The sequence below is a fragment of the Eufriesea mexicana genome, unplaced genomic scaffold (assembly GCF_001483705.2).
Source record: "Eufriesea mexicana isolate 0111107269 unplaced genomic scaffold, ASM148370v2 scaffold354, whole genome shotgun sequence".
Classification (NCBI taxonomy): domain Eukaryota; kingdom Metazoa; phylum Arthropoda; class Insecta; order Hymenoptera; family Apidae; genus Eufriesea; species Eufriesea mexicana.
The window spans coordinates 564620-586974 of NW_016908520.1; the positions used below are offsets into that span (position 1 = coordinate 564620).

At 40.2% G+C, this 22355-nt stretch overlaps 1 protein-coding gene across 2 annotated transcripts in view; it reads right to left on the reverse strand.

Annotated features, from left to right (window-relative positions):
* Positions 1–22355, reverse strand: part of Myo81F (unconventional myosin 81F) — a 71028-nt gene that overhangs the window by 27846 nt on the left and 20827 nt on the right. For both annotated transcript variants that reach the window (XM_017912247.1, XM_017912248.1), the window contains exon 3: positions 13565–13627. In XM_017912247.1, the coding sequence (XP_017767736.1) occupies positions 13565–13627 (63 nt within the window). The remainder of the gene's footprint in view (positions 1–13564; positions 13628–22355) is intronic.

A 22355-nucleotide genomic window follows, 5' to 3' on the forward strand; every position in this document is an offset into this window, starting at 1 on the left:
CATCGAAACGCTTGATCCATTTCCATGAAACCGCCGACGAGGACACTCGGTGTGTGCCGCCACTGCATATGTACACACGTATACCGCGTGTATACACCTTAACGAAAGGCCGAGTTTACAACGCTTTAACGATTCCATCTAGATTCGAGCGTTACGGGGATCCCTGATTTGCTTTATCTTTCCGCCGCAAGAGGGAGAACGCGTCGAGATTTCGGCTGCACTGTCGCACAAAGATGCTCGAGAGAACGTAGGCCACGTGAAAGGAGGAAAAGAAATTACTGTGCAAGCACGAGCGTATATTGGAGGAGATTTACACGACACAGAGAACTAATAGGTTATTCCGTAATAAATATTAAATAAAGGTTATTCCATAATAAGGTTATTCTATAAATATTCCGTAATAAATATTAAATAAAGGTTATCCCGTAAATACTGATCTTAAAGAAAACACGCTAAGATGAAAATTACGTTATTCTATAATTGCATTATAATTTTTCTTGATATATTTGAATGGTTTAAGTCTACTATTTTTCGTTCGTGTATTATTTTTTTCTTTTTTTTTTGCTTTTCATAGAGATTACAAGATATAGAGAAAAATCGAACAAATATATTGGTTTGCTCACGTGCTACTCTCTCCCTATGCATATGTACAACTCCTTGTTATTAAGTCTATGGCAAAGTACTCGAAAATACGCCATCTGTTATTTGAGTTGCAGAGATCGGTAAGGGACCTCTATAGAAACGACACGAAATACCAAGGAATGAAATTTGGTGGATTTCTAATTTGTAATTATTGTTGTCAGAGTTATGTTATAATTAAATATTTACTTGTATTATATTATAACTTGTTTTCCTTTCTTCCGAGTACGCCTAGCGTAAGCAGAGAAAACTATTTTGAGGACATCTTATCAGCTATATCCGAAAGGAATTATCTCCAGGCATGTTTACACAAAAGATAAACTTACATCGCGACCATAAGTTCTTGAGAAAATAAATGGCCTCTGTGTAAAAATAGCGGAGTGCAGCGTATTCCAGGTGGCTGTCATACGGAAGTTCCATAAACGTATCTTGTCTATTTCCTTCAGGAATACATCTGGGGATGCGTGAACACACGGATTTTCGCCCTGTTCCATACTTTCTTATCCGCCATTGTTTTGCTTTTCACGAACCTCAATTTCCAGCGACTCGCTGTTATTGAAACGATGTTTGAACAGCTCTTACCAGGCTATCTAACTTTTATTGCGAGATTGCCGGCCTGGTAGGAACATCTGCTGCCCAAAATGAGATTTTTGAAATACGACCACCATCCATCAGTTTCCAAACCCGAGGAATATTTTATCAGGCAACCGGGATACCTGCGTGCAACTCGTCCTAACAGCCTAGGTACTTCAGAGTAGCACGATCCTATACACGAATAACGAGGTAAAAATTTCCATTCGTATCTTCTTTATTAGTTATGCAGCTCTATTTTTATCATTCTCCGCATCGCTTAAAGTCACACTTTAAATTTTCAACGAATTCTTGGCCCTTTGTGGAGCGAAACAAAATGACTTCTCCTCGCTTCTACACAATGGTCAGAAAGGAAAGTAGCGAAGAAAAGCGCGGAAAACGAGCCAGCTATGCGCATCGTGAATGTTTTGACTCGAAGAGAGTACGGGGGAGCGAAGAACTCGTGTCCCCGTTTATTCCTGCAGCTGCGACTGCAAAATCAGCGCACGGTTCGTCGACTAGAGGCCACAGCTCGTGTCAGGACACCGGCACCGGGGTCGTGCTTACGACCCCTCTTCTTCGCCGGTGTCGTTGCCCGACCGTGCGGGCAAAGACGAACGGAAAAACGAGGTTACGTCGAAGCGAGGGTAGAGACAGGACTGTTTTCCACGGCTCATTCCTTTATCGACTCGTTCAGCGCTAATTAACCCATTTGCATCGACGCGCGGAATATTCCGCGAAACACGACTGTCGTCTATCACCGAGCGCGGAATATTCCGCGAGCTACGACTGTCGCCTATCACCGAGCGCGGAATATTCCGCGAGCTACGACTGTCGCCTATCACCGCGCGCGGAATAATCCGCGAGCCACGACAATCGCCAACTAACTAGTTGCTGAATATTCTTCATATGCCACAGATCACGTTTCATCCCTTTTGTAAGCATCTTGTCTACGCCGGTTCATTATATTCTTAGCAAGTTTTACTTTTGTCGTAAAAATCCTTTTAACTGCCATTACGAGTAGGTGCTGATACGCGTGCGGTGATAGGGGCTAGTCGTCAGTTGAACATCGCTGATGCCTGAACACGGCATCTTAAAATCATTACTATAACCGGAACGATTAACTGTTTCAGTCTCAAGCAGCGCGATCACGTTCAGATTTTATGTCGAGGAAACCCAGCACATTTCGAGCGTCCTCGACAGCTGACGGTGCGTCACCGACTGTCGAAGTCGAAGCGCCATCGTGCCACTTGGCCATTCATCGCCATAATATAAACAAACCGCGCCGCTTGGAATTGGAATTTCTCGACATAAAATAGAAGCGCTATCGCGTTGCTTGGGACATTTAGTACCCACTTGGAGGCAGCGCGATCGCGCTGCTTGGGATTCCCCGACAGTGTTTTATCAAAACCCTCTGAGACAAACGGTTAAAGGTGTTCGAGGATTCTTGCGTCCATGAGCGGAATAATACGCCAAGTCTAGGGATTTCCCCTAAGTTTATTGATACCTTCTCGCTGATTGGTCCACCGGAGATGTCGTAAACAGCACGTTCTAGCGAACAGGGAAGTGGACGGGGACATTGCCAATCGAGGAAAGTGTAACGGAGAAACCAAGGGATGTTTGTCCAAGGGACAACAGAATATTTAGTATTTGTATGGTTTGGAAAATTGTGGGTATTTATTACCGTATTTATACTGTACTCGTTACTGTATTATTCGAATTATCTTGAATTTGGCACTGATACGGTATAATTTTATTTTCTGCGAGAAAAATTTCAATTTCGTGACTGCAAATTAAAACCCAGAAATTTCTATTATATATTCAAACATAGAATCTTGGAAAATACCTGTAAGAATGGAATTAAAAAATAAATAAATGGGTTTTAGCTCGTGTAAGGAATGCAACGATTTTTTCTAGCGTGAGAAAGTACGTGGGAAAAGATAAAACTTATTTGCATGAAAAGCTAACGAGTCATCGGTCATGTGACCAGAGCCCATTCTTCGGAATGAAGAATGAGACACGAGAAAAGGGGGACGGCTTGGTTTTCTCGAACGAACAAAACCGCAGCCGGTAAAATGGCGTAAAATAGAGAGCCCTGGAACAAAATGGAGCGATCTAACAGCCTGCAGCAGGTCAGCCTGGTTGATCGTTAATGACGACACACCGGCGGTCCAGTTACCTGGATGATCGTCTTTGACATAAGCCAGCACGGTTGATTACTTCGGAACACTCGAATCGATCGTTCGTGCAATGCTATAAGAGAAACGAAGGAAGGAGACGATACGTATATACGTATCATATACATCTATGTTCATCCATATACAAGCATAGGTGATATGGGATGTGCAACGATGAGATAAAAATGTTCCATCTCTCTGGATTGGCGTATGCCACGAACGAGGGAATATCTAGATGCTCCAGTTCCTTTTGTTTCTGGAGAGACGCGTCTGATAAACGAACAGCGTTCTTTGACCTGAGAAATCTGGTTTGCACGTAGCTAAATACTGTCCTTCCTTTAATTTACTTCCAACTTGGCTACTCCTTGTAATTTGTTTCTTTAACAATTTGCGGACGAGTGCCACATATATGCATTCGGCGAAACTGATAGGGCTGAGGGACTTGTAAACGTGTCTCACGTAAACGCGTTACTATGGCCGAGAAATACATATATGCACTCGCTGTTGCTGGATCTAGGACCATCACGTACCAAGCTAAGTGGTGGACTGTTTTATGTCCTTATTGCTAGCGTCGCTATGATCGAAAATCGCGTTTAAGTAGAAACGAGCGCTGATAGTTTTGAAGGACTATCGCGGCAGCGACTGGGCACCACGGTACGGTGTCTTTCCTTTAATTTACTTTCAACTTGGTATCCTTGTAATTTGTTTCTTTAACAATTTGCGGACGAGTGCCACATATATGCATTCGGCGAAACTGATAGGGCTGAGGGACTTGTAAACGTGTCTCACGTAAACGCGTTACTATGGCCGAAAAATACATATATGCACTCGCTGTTGCTGGATCTAGGACCTTCACGTACCAAGCTAAGTGGTGGACAGTTTTATGTCCTTATTGCTAGCGTCGCTATGATCGAAAATCGCGTTTAAGTAGAAACGAGCGCTGATAGTTTTGAAGGACTATCGCGGCAGCGACTGGGCACCACGGTACGGTGTCTTTCCTTTAATTTACTTTCAACTTGATATCCTTGTAATTTGTTTCTTTAGCAATTTGCGGACGAGTGCCATATATATGTATTCGGTGAAAATAACTCATAGGTCTGAGGGATCATCATAAATGTGTCCCACGTAAACGCGTTGCTATGGCTAAGAAACACATATACGCGTCCGCTGTTGCTGGACCTAGGACTCTCACGTACCAAGCTAAGTGGTGGACTGTTTTATGTCCTTATTGCCAACAACGCTATGATCGAAAATCGCATTTAACCCTTTCGCTACGGGGGTTTTAAGTTTTTCCCGTAGAACGAAGCGACGTGTCAAAAAATGGTGACATTACGATAGTGCACTTTTTAGCACTTGGTCTTTTGACGCAAATCCTTCGAACAAGAAAAGAAAAGGAAAAACTGAGCATTGCAATAGAGCTTGCAATTCTCTGCGAAGAGAGCTAAGGGGAACGGTAGCACTTGTTTTAATTTTTAACTCAATTTTTGTGGTCGATGACTATAGTCACCCGTCGTGTGTGGATGGCGTCTCCTGGTCGGTGACTATAGTCACCCCTAGTAGCGAAAGGGTTAAGTAGAAATGAGCGCTGGTAGTTTTGAAAGACTATCGTGGCAGGCACCCACAGTACGAATTACTCAAAACCGCTCCATTAGCAACGGGTTAAAAAGGGAACTGCTTGTCTTCCACAAATCTCATGCTTGTTCTCAAGAAACTTGATTTTTGTACCTTTCTCTTGAACGAAAATCGTTCCAAACGATAAGCTTCTTCTCGCAAAGGAAAATTTAAGGATTTTCACAGCGTCGAAGTAAACCGAAAGCAATGGTAAATCTATATCACCGTTCTACACTTGGATACGCTGCGAGACATTACCATGGTTCGTAAGTGGCAGCGGAAATTATGCTAGTCCTAGGCAGATCTAGCGGGATGGCCGACGATTAATCAGAGCACGACACCGTTCACGAGGAGAACCGATATTCAATTACCACAAAATTATCCTTACATGCTGAGACCGCTGAGACCCGCTAACTGCGTTTCCAAGTTCCTTCTCAGAGTTAGGCTAACGATCAAGCGGAGCAGATTAATAGGCATAGTTCTCGCTGATTAGAAAACAATAAGCTGCGGGTAACACCTCGTAAATTATTTAACGCTATTTCTACGAAGAATTCTCTACTTTCAATCATATGAACGTCTTTCTTCATCATTTTTCAACCATTCATAGCGAAGACGATAAAATATACCACAATTTCGTATCTCAATAATTTGTAACAATACACGATCCATAATTACGAATTATGAGCACTTGTCCATCCTTGACACTAAACGTACCAAGCAGGGTCAAATGACATAAATGAAGGGATCAGAACCTACTGAATTGCTATAGCTATTTCAATTTGTATAGGTTTTTGATTAAAATTTTCAATTATATTGACATTTTCGACTAATATCGTAGTGAGCTAATAATTTCACGTAAATGAAAGGTATCAGAACCTATTGAATTGCTATAGCTATTTCAATTTATATAGGTTTTTGATTATAATTTTCAATTGTGTTGACATTTTCGATTAATATCGTGATGAGCTAATAATTTCACATAAATGAAAGTATCAGAACCTACTGAATTGCTATAGCTATTTCAATTTATATAGGTTTTTGATTATAATTTTCAATTGTGTTGACATTTTCGACTAATATCGTGATGAGCTAATAATTTCACATAAATGAAAGTATCAGAACCTACTGAATTGCTGTAGCTATTTCAATTTATATAGGTTTTTGATTAAAATTTTCAATTGTATTGACAATTTCGACTAATATCGTAATGACTCTTTTTCACAATTTACTTTATAATTGTACATGTATAGCCATTTCTTTCGCTCATCTGACTTTCTGTAAATTCGTATACTATTTGATGGTTTAATTTCTCGCTTTCCCTTTTAACTTATTTTTCACCGAGAAATATTCTTTGCATACTTTATGTATCACGAGGAATCATTTGATTTATGGTAAAAATAGGTATGCATAAAGTATCGGTACGTTTAGTGTTAAAAGCATTTAATTTTAATTTCGATTGGAGAATTTCCAATCTCACTGAAGCAACCTGTTCCCTAACACTAGTAATTCAACTCCCAACAACGAAGCCGAATGGAACATTGTGAAAATTCAATTTACACCGTGCAATTTATCCAGGAAATCTTGAAAATATCAGTTTCCAAGCGTGACGAATTAAAAACAAAGTAATTTCTCGACGTTTTAGAATACGCGTTTGTTATTTCGTATATTGATTTTCGATTTTTAATCGTCACATTTAGGTCGCGAGTCGAAATCGGTATTAGCTTCACGTGGATCAGGTACCCGGACACCGTCGAGAGGAAAGGACGAAGCTTCGAAGGCTCCAGGGCAACCACGACGAGTCTCCGAATCCGATGTGCGCTCCAGCCCGATCAATAACACGGGGCGTGCACCACAGCGAGCCACCCTTTTCCTTCTTGCCAGCCAGGGGTCCTTGTTTGGTACCCCGGCTGACCTTCGAAATTACCGATCTGTTCGCGTTTACTCTTTCATTCTCTTTTTCCCCTATTATATTTTCAATTTGGGAATATTCTTTAAATCCTGCGAGCGAAACTGGCTTGCAATTTTCTTGGCAACACGCGCCAACGCCCTGCCATATTCTAGAAATACGTACAGCACGAGAGTTGCTCGTAGTTCGAGACATGTCAGTGATGATAGAATTTAAGAAAGTAGAAGAGTAGGGTATTTAACTTTCCTGGTTTCCTTTTACAGTGCCTGTGAGATGGATACTGTTCGAATGATTATGAGCCGAGGCGAAGATTAGTCGACGGAATACTTGGTTTTAATAAGGAGAAAGGTCTGTTCCAAAGATCAGACTTTAAAACGTGGCTCGTTTGGCATGTACAGCCAGAGTTTATAAAGTCAAAGGAACGCGATCGGAGTAGAGACACGAGTTTACACATCAAAGAGGCTTCCCGTCGAACCTATTACCTAGACAGCCAGTGGAAATCCGCTGAACTTGGAAAAATAGTCTGCTAAATCTGTCTGGAAGATTAATCAACGCGACTAGAAAAATTTCGCGAAATTTTAAGAAAAACGTATCCAAAATTATAGGAAATTAAATCTTCCGCTCTTTGACGTAGGAAAGAATTAAAAAGGAATAAGAATGGCTGAAAGGAAACTAAGAGAGAAATTTCATTGGCATAACGAGGAGGTAAAGAACTATTTTCTCCTCGAACATGGATCAAAATATATTCTTTATGAAAATCAGACGAACTTGGAAAAATGTTCTGCTATATCTCCCTGGAAGATTAATCGACGCTAGAAAAATTATGCGAAATTTTGAGAAAAAGGTATCCAAAATTATCCTCCACTCTTTGACGTAGGAAAGAACTGAAAAGGAATACGAATGGCTGAAAGGAAACTAAGGGAGAAATTTCATTGGCATAACGAGGAGGTAAAGAACTATTTTCTCCTCGAACATGGATCAAAACATATTCTTTATGAAAATCGATCAAACTTGGAACAATGGTCTGCTATACCTCCTTGGAACATTAATCGACGCTAGAAAAATTACACGAAATTTTAAGAAAAAGGTATCTAAAATTATGCAAAACGAAATCCTCCACTCTTTGACGTAAGAAAGAATTAAAAAGGAATACGAGTGGCTGAAAGGAAGCTAAGGGGGAACTTTCATTGGGATAACGAGAAGGTAAAGAGACGAGGGGAAAAGCACTATTTTCTCCTCGAACATAGACCAAAACATATTCTTTATTTCTGCACGGAAAAAGGAAAAGGTAGGAAAGAAATACGTCTTTGACTCGGTGGATGGAAGAGAACCAGTGACTCGCGATCAATTTTTCCGCGAAGGTAAAGGGATTAAAAAGAGGAAAACGCTATTTTCTTCTCGGATATGAAACTGAAATATTGCATTTTTCGGTACAATGGAGGATATACGTACAAGCGACACGACTTCGACCAGGTGGAAAGGGCGAAGCCGGTGACTCGAAATAAATTCCATTGTGACGGGATCTTTTTCTTCTTTATTGCTTTAATTCGATTTAATCGCGCAACCCTTTCATTTCCTTTTTCTCTTCCACGACGCCACACGACACTCGAAGGGTCGAATGCCGTTCGAGGACCGTTTCACTGTCGGCGACCCGTATTTACGTACGAAGTGGCTGCCACTCGATCCCGAAATAAGTCCTCACGCAGGCTGCACCCTAATTCAGCCAGGCTGATACGCGCGTTAACGCCGCCGATGGTTTTAAGCCCGATGCTCGCGCGCCTCGAAATAGAGATTAAACCGACTCATCGGGGGAAAAGAAGAAAAGTGGTTGGCCGTACGATTATCGAGGATACGCCAGGCCACTGGGGAACGCGTCTCTGCCTCTTTCAGGTCAGATAGGAAACAATTTGCTGCGAGCCTTCCCGAAGCGTTTTCGAAGATGACGCCAGGCAACTTGGGATATCTTCTCGGGAACGTTGGAAGTATTTTAGCTCGAGTTTGTAACAACGTACCCCCGTCTATATTGATCTATATAACTGTCTTATTGACACTGCAACTGCTAAGTGAGCCGAAGTGACAATTGGATATTTTGCAATTGCAAGACTTTGAACTTTAAACCCTTTACACTCGACAATTTTTTGGCTAGAGAAGAGTGGAAATTCGAAGATTATATACAGGTAGCCCTCCATACAACACGGCATCCTATAACACGATTCATAAATTGCGGGAACCCTTCTACAACACGGTTTCGCTCTAACACAATAAGAAAATTGCAAAAATCTTTGTACAACACTGTACTTCTACATGAGCAGTAACAACGAAGAAATTTATTAAATTAAAGTTGCATTAAATTAAAATAATATTTGTTTTGTGTTGTACATATATTTATATTTTTAATAAAAATTAAGTTGTTTATGTAGACTCTAAAAAAAATTTGTTTTTAGTAAGTTTTCGGAACGTAACCCTATTTTTGTAGTATGTTTAGGTCTCATACGACATGGTTTCACACAACAACACATAAAACATTCGTTATGTGCGAATTTGATTCCGTGTCGGTTCATTCAGTTGACTCTCCGACTTCTTGGACTTTTATCCCTGTTTTCGTATTCTCTTTGCATCCCTTTCGTATTCGTATCGTATCCCGCGTCGTATTTTACGTGGTATTTCGTTTCGTAAATTCCTTCCCCGTCCAAATACCTCGAGCGAGACGTTGGGCTACGTGGGACACCATAATCTTCAGTTATTATGCGACAGATACCTAGACCAAGTTCATTATGCATGCTTCCTACCCTAGGGATAGCCTGCTTAATTTAGAGCGAGGTATAAAAATTCTTCGTTCTTTCGCTCTTCCTTATCACTTGGTAATGACTGCGCTGATCCTTATCGCTTTGTAATCGCAATCGCAATTGCAATCGCTGTATCACTGTAATCACTATAAGTGTATTCGATGACTTCATAGTTTGGTAACTCACTTTCTGCTCTAAAAGTCTTTCACTGTCTAATATGGACATGTTCCGAGTTCGTTGAGACGTCGTTGGGTTGATGATGCTTTCGGGTCAAGGTGAAAGGCTGCGGGCCTAGTCCCGTGTACCTGTGCGTACACGCCCGAGGTATGGGTCCTGTAGTGCAGACGTGTCTAACGCGTCTGCAGTCAAGACCTCTTGTGATGGTCCTTAACTGGCCTCTGCCTCGTAAGAGGCACACTCTGTCCGGCTATTAGGCCGCGCTCAGGATTCTCGAGTTGAACACAAGAATATCGCTGATTCGGCGAAACCAAGGTACCATTGAACACGTAATACCTTCGTTCATCTATAAGACGTGGTAAAATCGATACTGATTCGAGTTAGCAGAGGATTTTTGCCAGAATTTCGGCAGCAAAGAAGCAACGTAAATCCGACATCTTTAATTAAGGATGAGACATTTTTTGACATCACTCTGCTTGTATTATTCTGATTCGGCGGAACCTAGGCACCATCGAACACGTAATACCTTCGTTCATCTATAAGACGTGGCAAGATCGATACTTATTCGAGTTGGCAGAGGATTTTTGTCAGAATTTCGGCAGCAAAGAAGCAACGTAAAGCCGACAAGAATAAGATATTTTTTGACATCACTTTGGTTGTATTATTCTGATTCGGCGGAACCTAGGCACCATCGAACACGTAATACCTTCGTTCATCTATAAGACGTGGCGAAATCGATACTGATTCGAGTTGGCAGAGGATTTTTATCAGAATTTTGGCAGCAAAGAAGCAACGTAAGACCGACATCTTTAATTAAGGATGAGACATTTTTTAACATCGCTTTAGTTGTATTATTCTGATTCTCCTGTCACGAAAAGAAGTTTGCTACAATGCGATGATCGACAGTTGCTTTCTACACCCGTTTCAACCCCTGGGATTACGCATCGATTCGTCGGCAGTAGCGTACCGTGACCTAGAAAACCCTTCAAGAGTTGATCGTTCGTTTCGCGATATCTCTGCGAAAGCACGTCGCGGCTTCCGTTTCCTGTTTTCAGGCCGAGGCCTAGCAATTTCAATACGATAAAGACGTCCTGTCGCGCGTTTTGCGTGTCGAATGAAACGAGTGGAATAAAAACGAACATCGCGATAAATTATTCCGAGTAAATTAAAAATATTTTCCTTCTACTGTTAATCATCCTCGGGGAATATTTTATATTTAAAAGCAACGAATTCGACCTACCCTCTTATCAGGCGAGTCGCTGATAAGGACTGTCCTTTAAATTTGCTCCTGGCGAAGTTGTTTAATAACGAGAGATGAGAATAAAATTAAGCTTCCAAGGCTCATTCACGGTCGCGATTTAATAATGAAACTTTCATGACATTCGTGACCAAGTTCTTAATTGTATACGAAAGGAGAAGCCAATTATTACTTGTGGAGACGAGGGGTTAGGCACGTGCAGCCTTCTCTGTTCCTCGAGGCAGCCGCTGTGTTTAATATTTGCTATTCTTTCACGGTACTTCCTGTACACATTTGACGCAGGAAGTGCGTAAGTAATTGCGCATTTCAGCAACCGCGGCACTGTGATTGTTGCTTCAATTCAGCAGCAAACGCAACGCGAACTGGACGCGTATTAATGGTTCTTTTGCGACATGCAGTCGCTCGCGAAAGCGTTCGAAAGCGATATTTCAACGGAATTCTCTGACCCAAAAATCCTGACAATAATGAAAGCTTGCGTGCACGTAAAGCATAACGAGTTACACGCAGAGTGATTCTTTTGTCGGCAGAACATGACGGGGTAAAATCAACGATTATGGTTTTAATAATTTCCTTGCTTCTTAAATGGAGTCTCACGGGAAGAATTTCTACGTTCGATGTGAACGGAGCTTTAAGAATAAAACTTTCTTTTTATTTGAAAAGTTTGCTCTATTTTATTTAGTTATAATTAAAAATAGAAATCGGACTGTAACTCCGAGTGACGATTTCACCTATGCGCAAAAATTCAGTCGTGTGAAACTCGTTATGCTTTAGGCATGTTTTCATTAAAGCGAGAATTTTTGTCGGGAGGACACGACTTTCATGGGGTAAAATCAACCGTTAAAGTTTTAATGATTTTCCTGCTTCTTAAATGGGGTCTTTCGAGAAGAATTTGTTCCTTCGACGTGAAAAGAGCTTCAAAAATGAAATATTCTTCTTATTTTAAAAGTTTGCTCTATCTTATTCCGTTACATTGAAAAAAGAACAGAGATCGGGCTGTAACTCCGAGTAACGATTTTACCTACGCGAAAATATTCATCCATGTGAAACTCGTTATGCTTTAGACACGCTTCCATTAAAGCGAGAATTTTTGAGTTAGAGTGCTACCATAAAATATGTACAGCGCACGAGCACTTTCGCGAGCTACTGTATGTAGAACGGTCTTAACGCAGGAACTACCGAATCAGTTAAAACGACTGGTTTCGAATTTTCCAGGTACTGAAAACGCGTACTAGAATTAACATACATTTCGAGAATTATACGTATGTGTCGGTGATTATGAAAGTGGCCAAGTCACGTGTGTTTCGTTTCGAAATATTTAAAATTTTGCGGTTTAAATGCGGCATGAATTCAAAAAATTAATTTTCAGTCAAAACTATTTTAAATTCAATTATTTCCTACGTTGCTAAAAAGTATTTTTCTGGAGGGGCTCTTAGGCGAAATATTTTCTATCTGTTCTTATTAGTGTACCTCAATTATCACCAATATTTAGGTACACGTTATAAGTACGCATAGCACAATTCTATTATCAATTGTGTCACATTCATTTCGAGAATTATACGTGCATCATAAATTAAAAAATTTAATTTAAAATTAATAATTTGAAATTAGTTTAAATTCAATTATTTGCTACGTTACTAAAAAGTATTTTTTTTTAAGGGGCTTTTAGGCGAAATATTTTGTATCTGTTCTTATTGGTGTACCTGAATTATCACCATCTACGAAATTTAGTCAAAGTTTGACAATTCTACTATTTACTACTATTTACTATTATTTACTACTATTACTATTATTTATTACTATTTACTACTATTTTGGGTAGACTGAGTTAAGATAGTATTCTTGGCTTCTTAATACAATAAAATAAGCTTATAAATAGAATGACCGAGGCTGACTATGAAACAAGAGAGATTCGCTATGAACACTCTCTTCTGATCTTTCTGACTTTTATAAACTGACTTTAGACTTTGACTCACTATCTTTGACTGAAAACTGTTAGACTTTGGACATTCTTAGACTGACTGATGGACTGTCTTAGACTGAACTGTCAGATTGTCTTGCACTCTACTATTTACTACTATTTACTACTATTTATTATTATTTACTACTATTCACTACTATTTACCAAGTCATAAAAACTCACGGAAACAAAAATTCTACGGAAACCAGAAGAACTTTCGTTTATCTAGGGGAAGCACGTAGTATCTGACCGCCATTTCACCCCTGTGGTCGCTGAGAAGCTTCCCACCCCGTAGCTCGTTTTATTAATACAGCCAATTACTCCTGACCGCGCAATAAGCCGAATTTCCATTCATAAACCACTATGCTGGCCGATCGAATCGCTCGTCTCGACCGAGAGGTACAGAGAGAAAAGAGTCTAGCGCTCGTCTTGAGTACGCCGCATTAAAGATAATCACGTGCAACGATTCCAATATATACTCACGTTCGTGTAGAAGTCCACCTCTTTGTATGGGTTCACAGCCACCAGTATGGATCCCGTGTACGTCTGGCGTCGAATCGGAATACTGAGTCAAGGAAATTATCGGAGCAGCGACTCGTTAAATCGCTGATGCATTCAACCAAGTCGTTCGTCTATTAATCTCTCCTGCGACCGAGAGATGCAGATGAATGCAAGAAAGAGAGCTAGTGAAAGAGGAAGAGAGCGGCAGAGAGTGATAAAGACAGAGAAAGAGAAAATGGAAGGAAAAGAGGGGGTGAAAAGAAGAAAAAAAAAAAAGAAAGGAGGAAAAAGGGCGGATGGTGTGTTTACCCGTGGCTGAAAGGAACCGTGTCGACGGCATTATTTCTCATTCCCCAACCTCGTGAACCGCCTTGAATGATAATGCGACATGCATTCCCAATGGGGGCCTGCACTCCGCGCGTGACGTCACGCGCAATGCAACGACGTGAATGCGTGTCGCTATTCCCATTTTTCCCCCCTTTCTCTCATATTTTTTACCGTTGCCAGAAGCTCGTGTTTAGCGAAACGAAGATCCGAGGGGAAAATCGGTGACATTCGGATCTCGATTATGTTCGGTTCATTTGAAGATTACATCAAAGTGATTGGGGTGTACGAACGCGAATGAACGAGCGAACTTTGGCTTTGATGCGAGAATCTTGTTTAAAGAGGAAAGTTCGAAAGGAGATTAGGAAAATTTCGGTTTAAGAGGACGTAGAATTTCGCGAAGTTTAATTAAGAGTGATCGTAAATGTAGGTCCCGTGCAGAGTTTATAATCACTCGAATAAAAAGGCAGGATCTTACAGCAGGCACTCGTGGTGCACAACTTTAGCACGAGATATCTCGTACTTGACACTGGACGTGCTAAGAGCAATGACTGACTCTTGCGAGCGGCCTTGCCTGTGCATGGAATTCCACGAGAGGGAAAAATGAAATACCGTGGGAAGAGTTCTCGGAAATAGAATTTTCTAGTTCCTTCCCGTCGAGCAACATCGAAATATCCTTCGATTATTTTCCATCCTCGTATCCGTGGCATGGAAAAATTCTCAAGTACCATGGGAGTAAATACAGCTCAGTTCATAAAAGTGGTCAAAAGTAGAATTTTCCAGTTCGTTTAACTGCGATAAAACAACATCGTAATACCACTCTACTCTTTGAGCATAGCATCCAAAATAGATTAGTTTACCCCACGAACTATAGAGTTGCCAGTTTTCCTTCTACCACTTTGAAGCACGCAGAGCACGGAAAAATGTTCAAGGAACTGCACGGCATTTTCTATTCCGGTATACCATGGGTCGCGTTATTTTTACCCAACCTACGTCTGCCCCAGAAATCATGCACATCGTTGCAGCCATATTGCATCCTCAAAAAGGACAGAGAAAAAATAAATAGAAAATAACCCAAACATTAACCCTTTAGCAGTACAGTCCGCCAAGGTACCGTCACTGAATTGAAGTGCGCGCCAAAAATATGCACAGTGCGTGTGATTTTTGTGTATTTCTGTATGAATTCCTAAATCTTAAATAACAACTGTGCTGAATAAGACAATCGTATACAGATTGCATTTGTATACGTATTATTTTGATGCCGGATATATGGGGTGCCCGTATCCAGGAGTATTCGCGTGGACGCCACCTATATGCGACGCTCGTACCCACATGTCATCTCATGGAAGCCATCTTTAAGCGGCGCTCGAAGCGAAAGGGTTAACGAAAAACCCAAGCCAATCGAATAAACCCGATCGAAACGCGGAATTCGCCTAAACGGATTCAATCAGAACCCCAATATTTCCACCCTTGTAGTCAGCCAGACGCTGCTCCTTGTTCGCGATCGCAAGCTTCTACCCTTCATCGTCGCAATTCACTCCCCTTCTCGTTCGATCGGCGACAGGGCGAAAACGCAAGGCAGAAGAGAATGGGACTCGACAATAACTAAACGATGCATTCAGCTGCAGGGTGGGTGGAAGCGGAAGTGGAAGAACTCGCGCGGCTACAGAGGCGCGGGACGATTTTAACGATCTCTCGATTCGAGGACCAGTCCCGTCGATAGTTCGTCACCGGAGTATCTACGGGGTGATACGCCAACTAGTGGACCCAAAAACAACGATATTGAACACGATAGAGCAATTTTACAGCCTAACATCGCGATCGTGCCCACTGTGCTTGCGCGATGATTGCACGTGTGCAGCGACTACATTTACGTTTGTCTATGTGCGAGTGCTTCGAGTAACAAGGTTCTCTAAATAGGCAGCGCTTTCTTTGAGTCCACTGGAGAGCTAATTAGCCTGTAGGTACTGTCTGAGTCCACTAGCGAGCCAATCATGCTAGAGGTACCGTCTCTCAGTCCATTAGCCAGCCAATCATCCTGTATTATGAGTCCGGTCTTTAAGTTCACTAGCGAGCGATCACCCTGTATTTTCCATCCTTCTGCCAGGCCACCCGCTATCGAGACTCTCGTTCCATCCACCCCATCCAAGCCTCTTCCGAATTCGTCGAATTCGATAGAGAAGAAGATTATCGAGAGAAATATCGCGGTTGCATCGAGGAAATATCCTCGGGAGAACGATTTCAGGCTTCCCTTACATAATAACCGAACGATGACATGCTTCTGATGGTAGACCCCGGATGGGGTGAGGGATGTCTAAATGACGTCACACCCGGGGGTGAGTACGAGTCGATGACTCACGGATGAATGCCGGCAGGGAGAAAGGGGATAATATACCTATAACCGAACACCCTTCTGTAACATTTGGAACGACGGGGTGGCCTACCCCCTGTGACTGGTTTTTCGGCCTGCGAGTTGGGTTACACTTCGCGACGACCTATGCACTACTCGAGTGCTACTGGAGTCGTGTTTTGTCCGCAGAATTTCGCGACATCGGTAATTACTGGGGTTAACAGAGAAGAAGGAGAGTTGGCAAGGAGGTGGAGGCTTCATGGAGATTTATGGAAATAATTTGAAACGAAAGGGTGGCAAAGGTGCAAGGTATTATTTAACCCTTTACTGCACTGTGTGTACCATATGACGAGACATAAATTTCCTTTCGACTAATTTCACAGCAGATATTGTGCTTGAATTATAACATCGTCGTTAATCTTTCGTACCTTCTGTCTAGGTACTATTATATATATATATATACAGGGTGGGTCACCACATATTGCCATCTAGATATACGTCATTATTATTACGTATAGCGAGAAATGTTTCGAATGAAGTTAAATGGATTTGAGAGAGGCATATTCTGATAGTGCTACTTTTTTCTGTAGATGGACGTGTAAAGGACATACGAAGGTCATTAATATTTTTTTTAAAATGCAATTATATATTTTTTATTGCATCAGCTAATGCTCCTTTATATTCTCTACCAAAATAGTATTAACCTATTTATGTTAAAAAATCATTGGTTTAGGAGATATTTTAATTTTAACCCCTCTGCACTCGAGAGGCGTCTCTCAGTCGCCATTTTATCAAATTCTAAAGATGAATGTTAATTAATACATCAAATTTACAATTACTTAACAATGCGTGGAATATCGAAGTAAAATAATTCTACGTCTTAATTTGCATACGATTTCTTATTTATCGTTTTAGAAATATCGTCGACTTTATGACAGAAAGTCTTCGAATTACTATTTTCCTGTAACAACCACAGTGCAAAGGGTTAACATTGTTAGGAAATCGTAACTTTTTGGTCAATATTATGAATTCAATGTGATAATTGCTTGCATTATGCAACATTTTCTGTACTGATAATTCTTATCCTACTCTCTCCTACTTATTGTGAAATGTACACATTCGAAAGTAATTCAACTACTGTCCTTACATACAATTTAGTCTCTGTTACATATTTATTTTGACATGGTGAATTATCACTTCATAATGAAGCATTCTAAAGAAGAAAAGTTAGACACGTTATCAATTTACGTCGAAGCTGGACCTAGCAAATAGGTTACACAAAGAGTCCATTCTAGACCTAACCTGCAAGGTCGAGTTAGTCGCCGATTCACTCGTTAAATAAAAAGTAAGCCTAATCAGGGCTAGTAATAGAACGTTAGGAAAGTGTACATAAACCAGAAGCAATTAAGTCGGTTAGAGAAGAACCTATTATGCCAAGGAAACTTGCAATTCTTCAGAGTACTGTTCCAAACAAACGAGACATCTGCGAAACTCTGGATTCGAGGGAAACTTGGAGTAATGGAATAATAACTCCTCGAATTTCTGAACTAAGTCACCGAGCAAACGACCTGCTTTGGATGAATTCTTCTCCCTCCGGTTCTGACGAAAGGCAGAGGGCTGATGGCGCGTTTTCCAGCTACCTTTCGCAGTCACCTTCGCCACACCGGGCGGCGTTACGTCTATTTTAGTCCACGACTTTCTGTCCGCCGGCAAATATTTCTTTCTTTATTGCGACGTAAAGGTGGCCTTCTACCTGTCGTTCACAGGAGTCGCCCTGACGGCGAAAGGCAGCTTCATCGATCGAACAGAGAAGATGAAAAGTGACGGGACAAAGACCAAACCCTGGTTACTACTTCGGCAACCTACTTCGACGTATCACGCTCGAGAAGTCATAAAGAAGCAGCCCTTTTTAGACTCGTAAACGCTCCTCATCGAGTCAGCCTATCTCATTCGGAACGAAATCTTCTGAACGGATACTTTCTTGGTGACCATCTTAGCCCTAGAACGTGTGCGGACATTGTACGCGTGTCGCGTGTGAAATATGGTATTACGAAACTTCATGAAAACTGCAATTTTTTAAGGGAACATACGAGAAAGTGGCGCGGGCTCGAGGAACATCGGGATCTTACGAGATGCCAAAGGCTTTCTAGGATCAAAGTCGACGGAACTTTGCTGAACTCTCTATCGAGATAAATCGGTTGCTTTCAGAACGGTTAGGGATTAATGCTTTGGTACCGGGATCGTGAAATATGTGAAAAGTAGAGGCGTCGAGTTCGTCTTCCGAGTGATTCATTTATCCGGAAAACCGACTGACGCAAACCGGTAAAGAAAATATTAGATAACGGTCTAGCAACTGTTGAGAAGATAAAATTGTAGGAACAAGACGATAAGCGAATAATCTTGCGAGATTAAAAATTCAGTTGGTAGAGAATTGGTCAAGCGTGTTGGTTATGAAAAATTTAGAAAAATTCGAAGAACCAGGAATAATTTTTCAATTTACCAATATTAATATTAATATTAATATTATATTGCCAATATTAATATTAATACTATATTGCCAATATTAATATTGATAAATTGAAAAATTGAAAGAAAGACGAGAAGCGAATAATTTTCCGAGATTAAAAATTCAGTTGGTAGAGAATTGGTCAAGCGTGTTGGTTATGAAAAATTTAGAAAAATTCGAAGAACCAGGAATAATTTTTCAATTTACCAATATTAATATTAATATTAATATTATATTGCCAATATTAATATTAATACTATATTGCCAATATTAATATTGATAAATTGAAAAATTGAAAGAAAGACGAGAAGCGAATAATTTTCCGAGATTAAAAATTCAGTTGGTCAAGAATTGGTCAAGTATCTTGGTAATGAAAAATTTAGAAAAATTCGAAGAACCAGGATTAATTTTTCAATTTACCAATATTGATATTAATATTATATTACTATTATATTATATTATATTATATTATATATTAATATCGGTAATTGATTAATACTGGTTCCTCAAATTTTTCTAAATTATAATAATATAGTAGTAACATAATATTAATATTAATATTGATATTGATAAAGTGAAAGATTAATCCCGGTTCTTCGAATTTTCTCAAATTTTTCATTCCCAAGATGCTTGACCAATTCTCGACCAACTTCTGATATTGAAAATAAATTTGTACCTTTCCTTTGTGTGAAATTGAAATGAAAATTATACCGCAGGAAAATGCGAACCTCGAAGTTATAAGTGAGATTAAATTATCCACATATCAGGGTCTCCGTCCTCATTCAAGCAGAAGGAAATACAGGTCTGTTTGCAGTGCACAGGAAACTCCTTATGGGCAACCGCATTTCCTTCCATTGTCGTCCACGATATTAATCTCTCGTCGCGCAGAAAAGCGTTCCAAAAGAGGAATCCGTGAAATTCTATTCAAAGGACAACGTATTAACGTGCAAAGGAAGGAGGAACACTCGATCTTTACAATTTCGAGCTTCACATCCGAGAGTCTAGCGAAACGCAGCGTCACCGGGTACGAGAGGAATTTCCCGGCATTGAGTCGAAGCTGATCAGCTCTGGAAAGAGATGTTTCAAGAAAATTTAACGGTGAAACTGCCACAGAGGAAGCTCTATGTGCAACGACGGGAGAAAATATAAGGAAATCGCTGTATCGAACCCTTTACCAAGCGTCGAGAAAATCGGTTCTCAGCCAGAACGGCTTATTTGTCTTTGGCTGGAGCTTGTGGAGAAGAACTGAAAACAGCCGGCGCAGAGCGCTTCAAAAGATGGAAATGTAATCATCTCTTCCGTTTTTTATTTTCCTTTCTTGTCTGCCGGCGGTGGAATTCCCTCAGATGTTCGTGTCGTTTGTGGACTGAGTCGCGAACCTCTGTGCACAGCTTTTTCTTTATCGAAGTAATTAAACCCGTTGGTATTTTGTGTTAATTTCATGTTAATTCGAGAAATCGATATTGCAACAAACGGGATGAAAGAATTGATAAAAAGATACTCGTTATATCGTTGAAGTATTGTTCACTTCGTGGAGAAAATGAGAAGGTGCGAGATGACAAGTGAATCACACTGCAAATATCGGGGAAATATTCTCGTTTAAATGTACCACTTCTAACCGAGTATTTCACTAGCATGAACTTAAAAGAATATCAAAATTTGAGGCACGTATTAAAATAACAATTTCAAAAAGGGACATTAAAAAGAATATCAAAAGAATAATCCCATACAGGAAGGTACGAAAACAATAATCCCATAGAGATGTCAGAAATATAATACGAAGTATATCGAGCAATAATTTAAAAATAAAAATATAATTTAAGAAGAACAGAAATAAAACAGAAATATAATACACCAAGGGAAACAAATACTGCAAATAATAATTAAAAAAGAAATCTCTTTAAATAATTAAAAGCAGAGCCTATCCAAAGATAGTATGACAATAATAGTTCCATCAAAAGTGCCACAAGAATAATGTATTAAAAACGTATGCAATAAGGTTTTCAGAAAAAGGTAGAAAAGGGGAAGATGACCATCGAAAACCCTCGAAAAGTGGTAACGAAAATGGGAAAACTCAGACATCTGGAGCATCCCCAGTCGTGAACTACAATATTTCCCGGGCGGTGTCATCGATTACCACTCGACCTCCTCAAGCCGCGTTTCCACTGCGCCACCTAATGATGGTCAGTATCCGGTTCGAGGGTCAACAGACACACGTCGCAAACAGGGTAGCTGACCCAAAAACCGGGGAGGACGATCTCACGCGCGCTGGACAAGCAGAGCATGAAATTTTCAATAAAACCTAACCCCCATATACGTCGACGAACCGCGTGACCTGAAAGAAGACTGACCCGAAAAAGCGCCAACCCTTCTAGATGTCGCACCGGTGTACGCGACACGTTAGCTATATTCACTGCGTATATGTACGTACTCGTGTGTGCACGTAGCTTAACGATTAACGTAGTCTTTGGGAAATTATCGAAATAGAAACAACTGGGAGCAACGTTCGTGCAATTCGATATTTCACATTCTTCATGATCTTCTAACATTTTTAATTCTCGTGTACTACTTTGTTTCTGTCAAGAATACAGTGGAAATAAAAATATTTTGACATACGTGTACATAACATAGGAATTCATACTATGGAAGTACAAATGTAGTTGTAATTTATACAACATGTTTATAAATTATAACACTGATTGTTAATAAATTAATATTGTTAATAACAAATTGTCCAGGATGTAAAGTTATAATAACAGTGAAAAAATTAATAAATTATTGGCTATTAAAGCGGAAAAATAATAAATAATGAAATCGATAAAATTTAGAAATTTCTGATCGGAGTGGGGGGACTCGACCGATCGGCGGCTATATAAGGGGCGACGCTCCAATGGTCCGGTCATTTGTCAGTTTGACTTCTGAAGTGATACATCTAAATAAGTGCGCGGAAGGGGTGGGGGGTCCGAAGTGAGGTTGAGGTTGGCTACCCCACCCTCACCCCACCCCATTTAATAATTTACTAATAATTTTTTTCTTATTTTCAGATATTAATTATTTTTTTCTTTCAGGTTTCAATTTTTTTTTTTCAGGAATTTATTTTTTTTGACTTTCAGATTTCATTTCTATTTATTTTTATTTGACAATTTGAATATTTCGTATAATATTCGAATTGTCTTATCGTTGGCTTATTTATGTCTCATCGTTGGATTGTTTATGTTTTATCGTTTAGTTGTTCATATCTCATTGTTGGGTTGTTTATTTCATTTGGTTGGTCATTGTGGTTTATGTTTGTTTCGCTTTTATTATGTTGTACTAATCTCTTTTTTTTCAGCTTTCAGGTTTTTCAAGACATCGTTGGACGACGCGGGACGCGTGCGTTTAGACATAAGTGGTTCTAAGTACATAAGATAGACTACTAGACTAAGTTTCATGTGCGCGTTATCCGTTCAAGGGTAAACTACCTAACTTGGAGCGAAATATATAAATTCTATATCCTCCTCTCGTTTACCAAATAGAACTTAATTGTTCTCGCGATAATCGCGACGTTCTTAAGTACCGACTAGCCTACGCGTCGTACTTCCCGTGTACTCGAC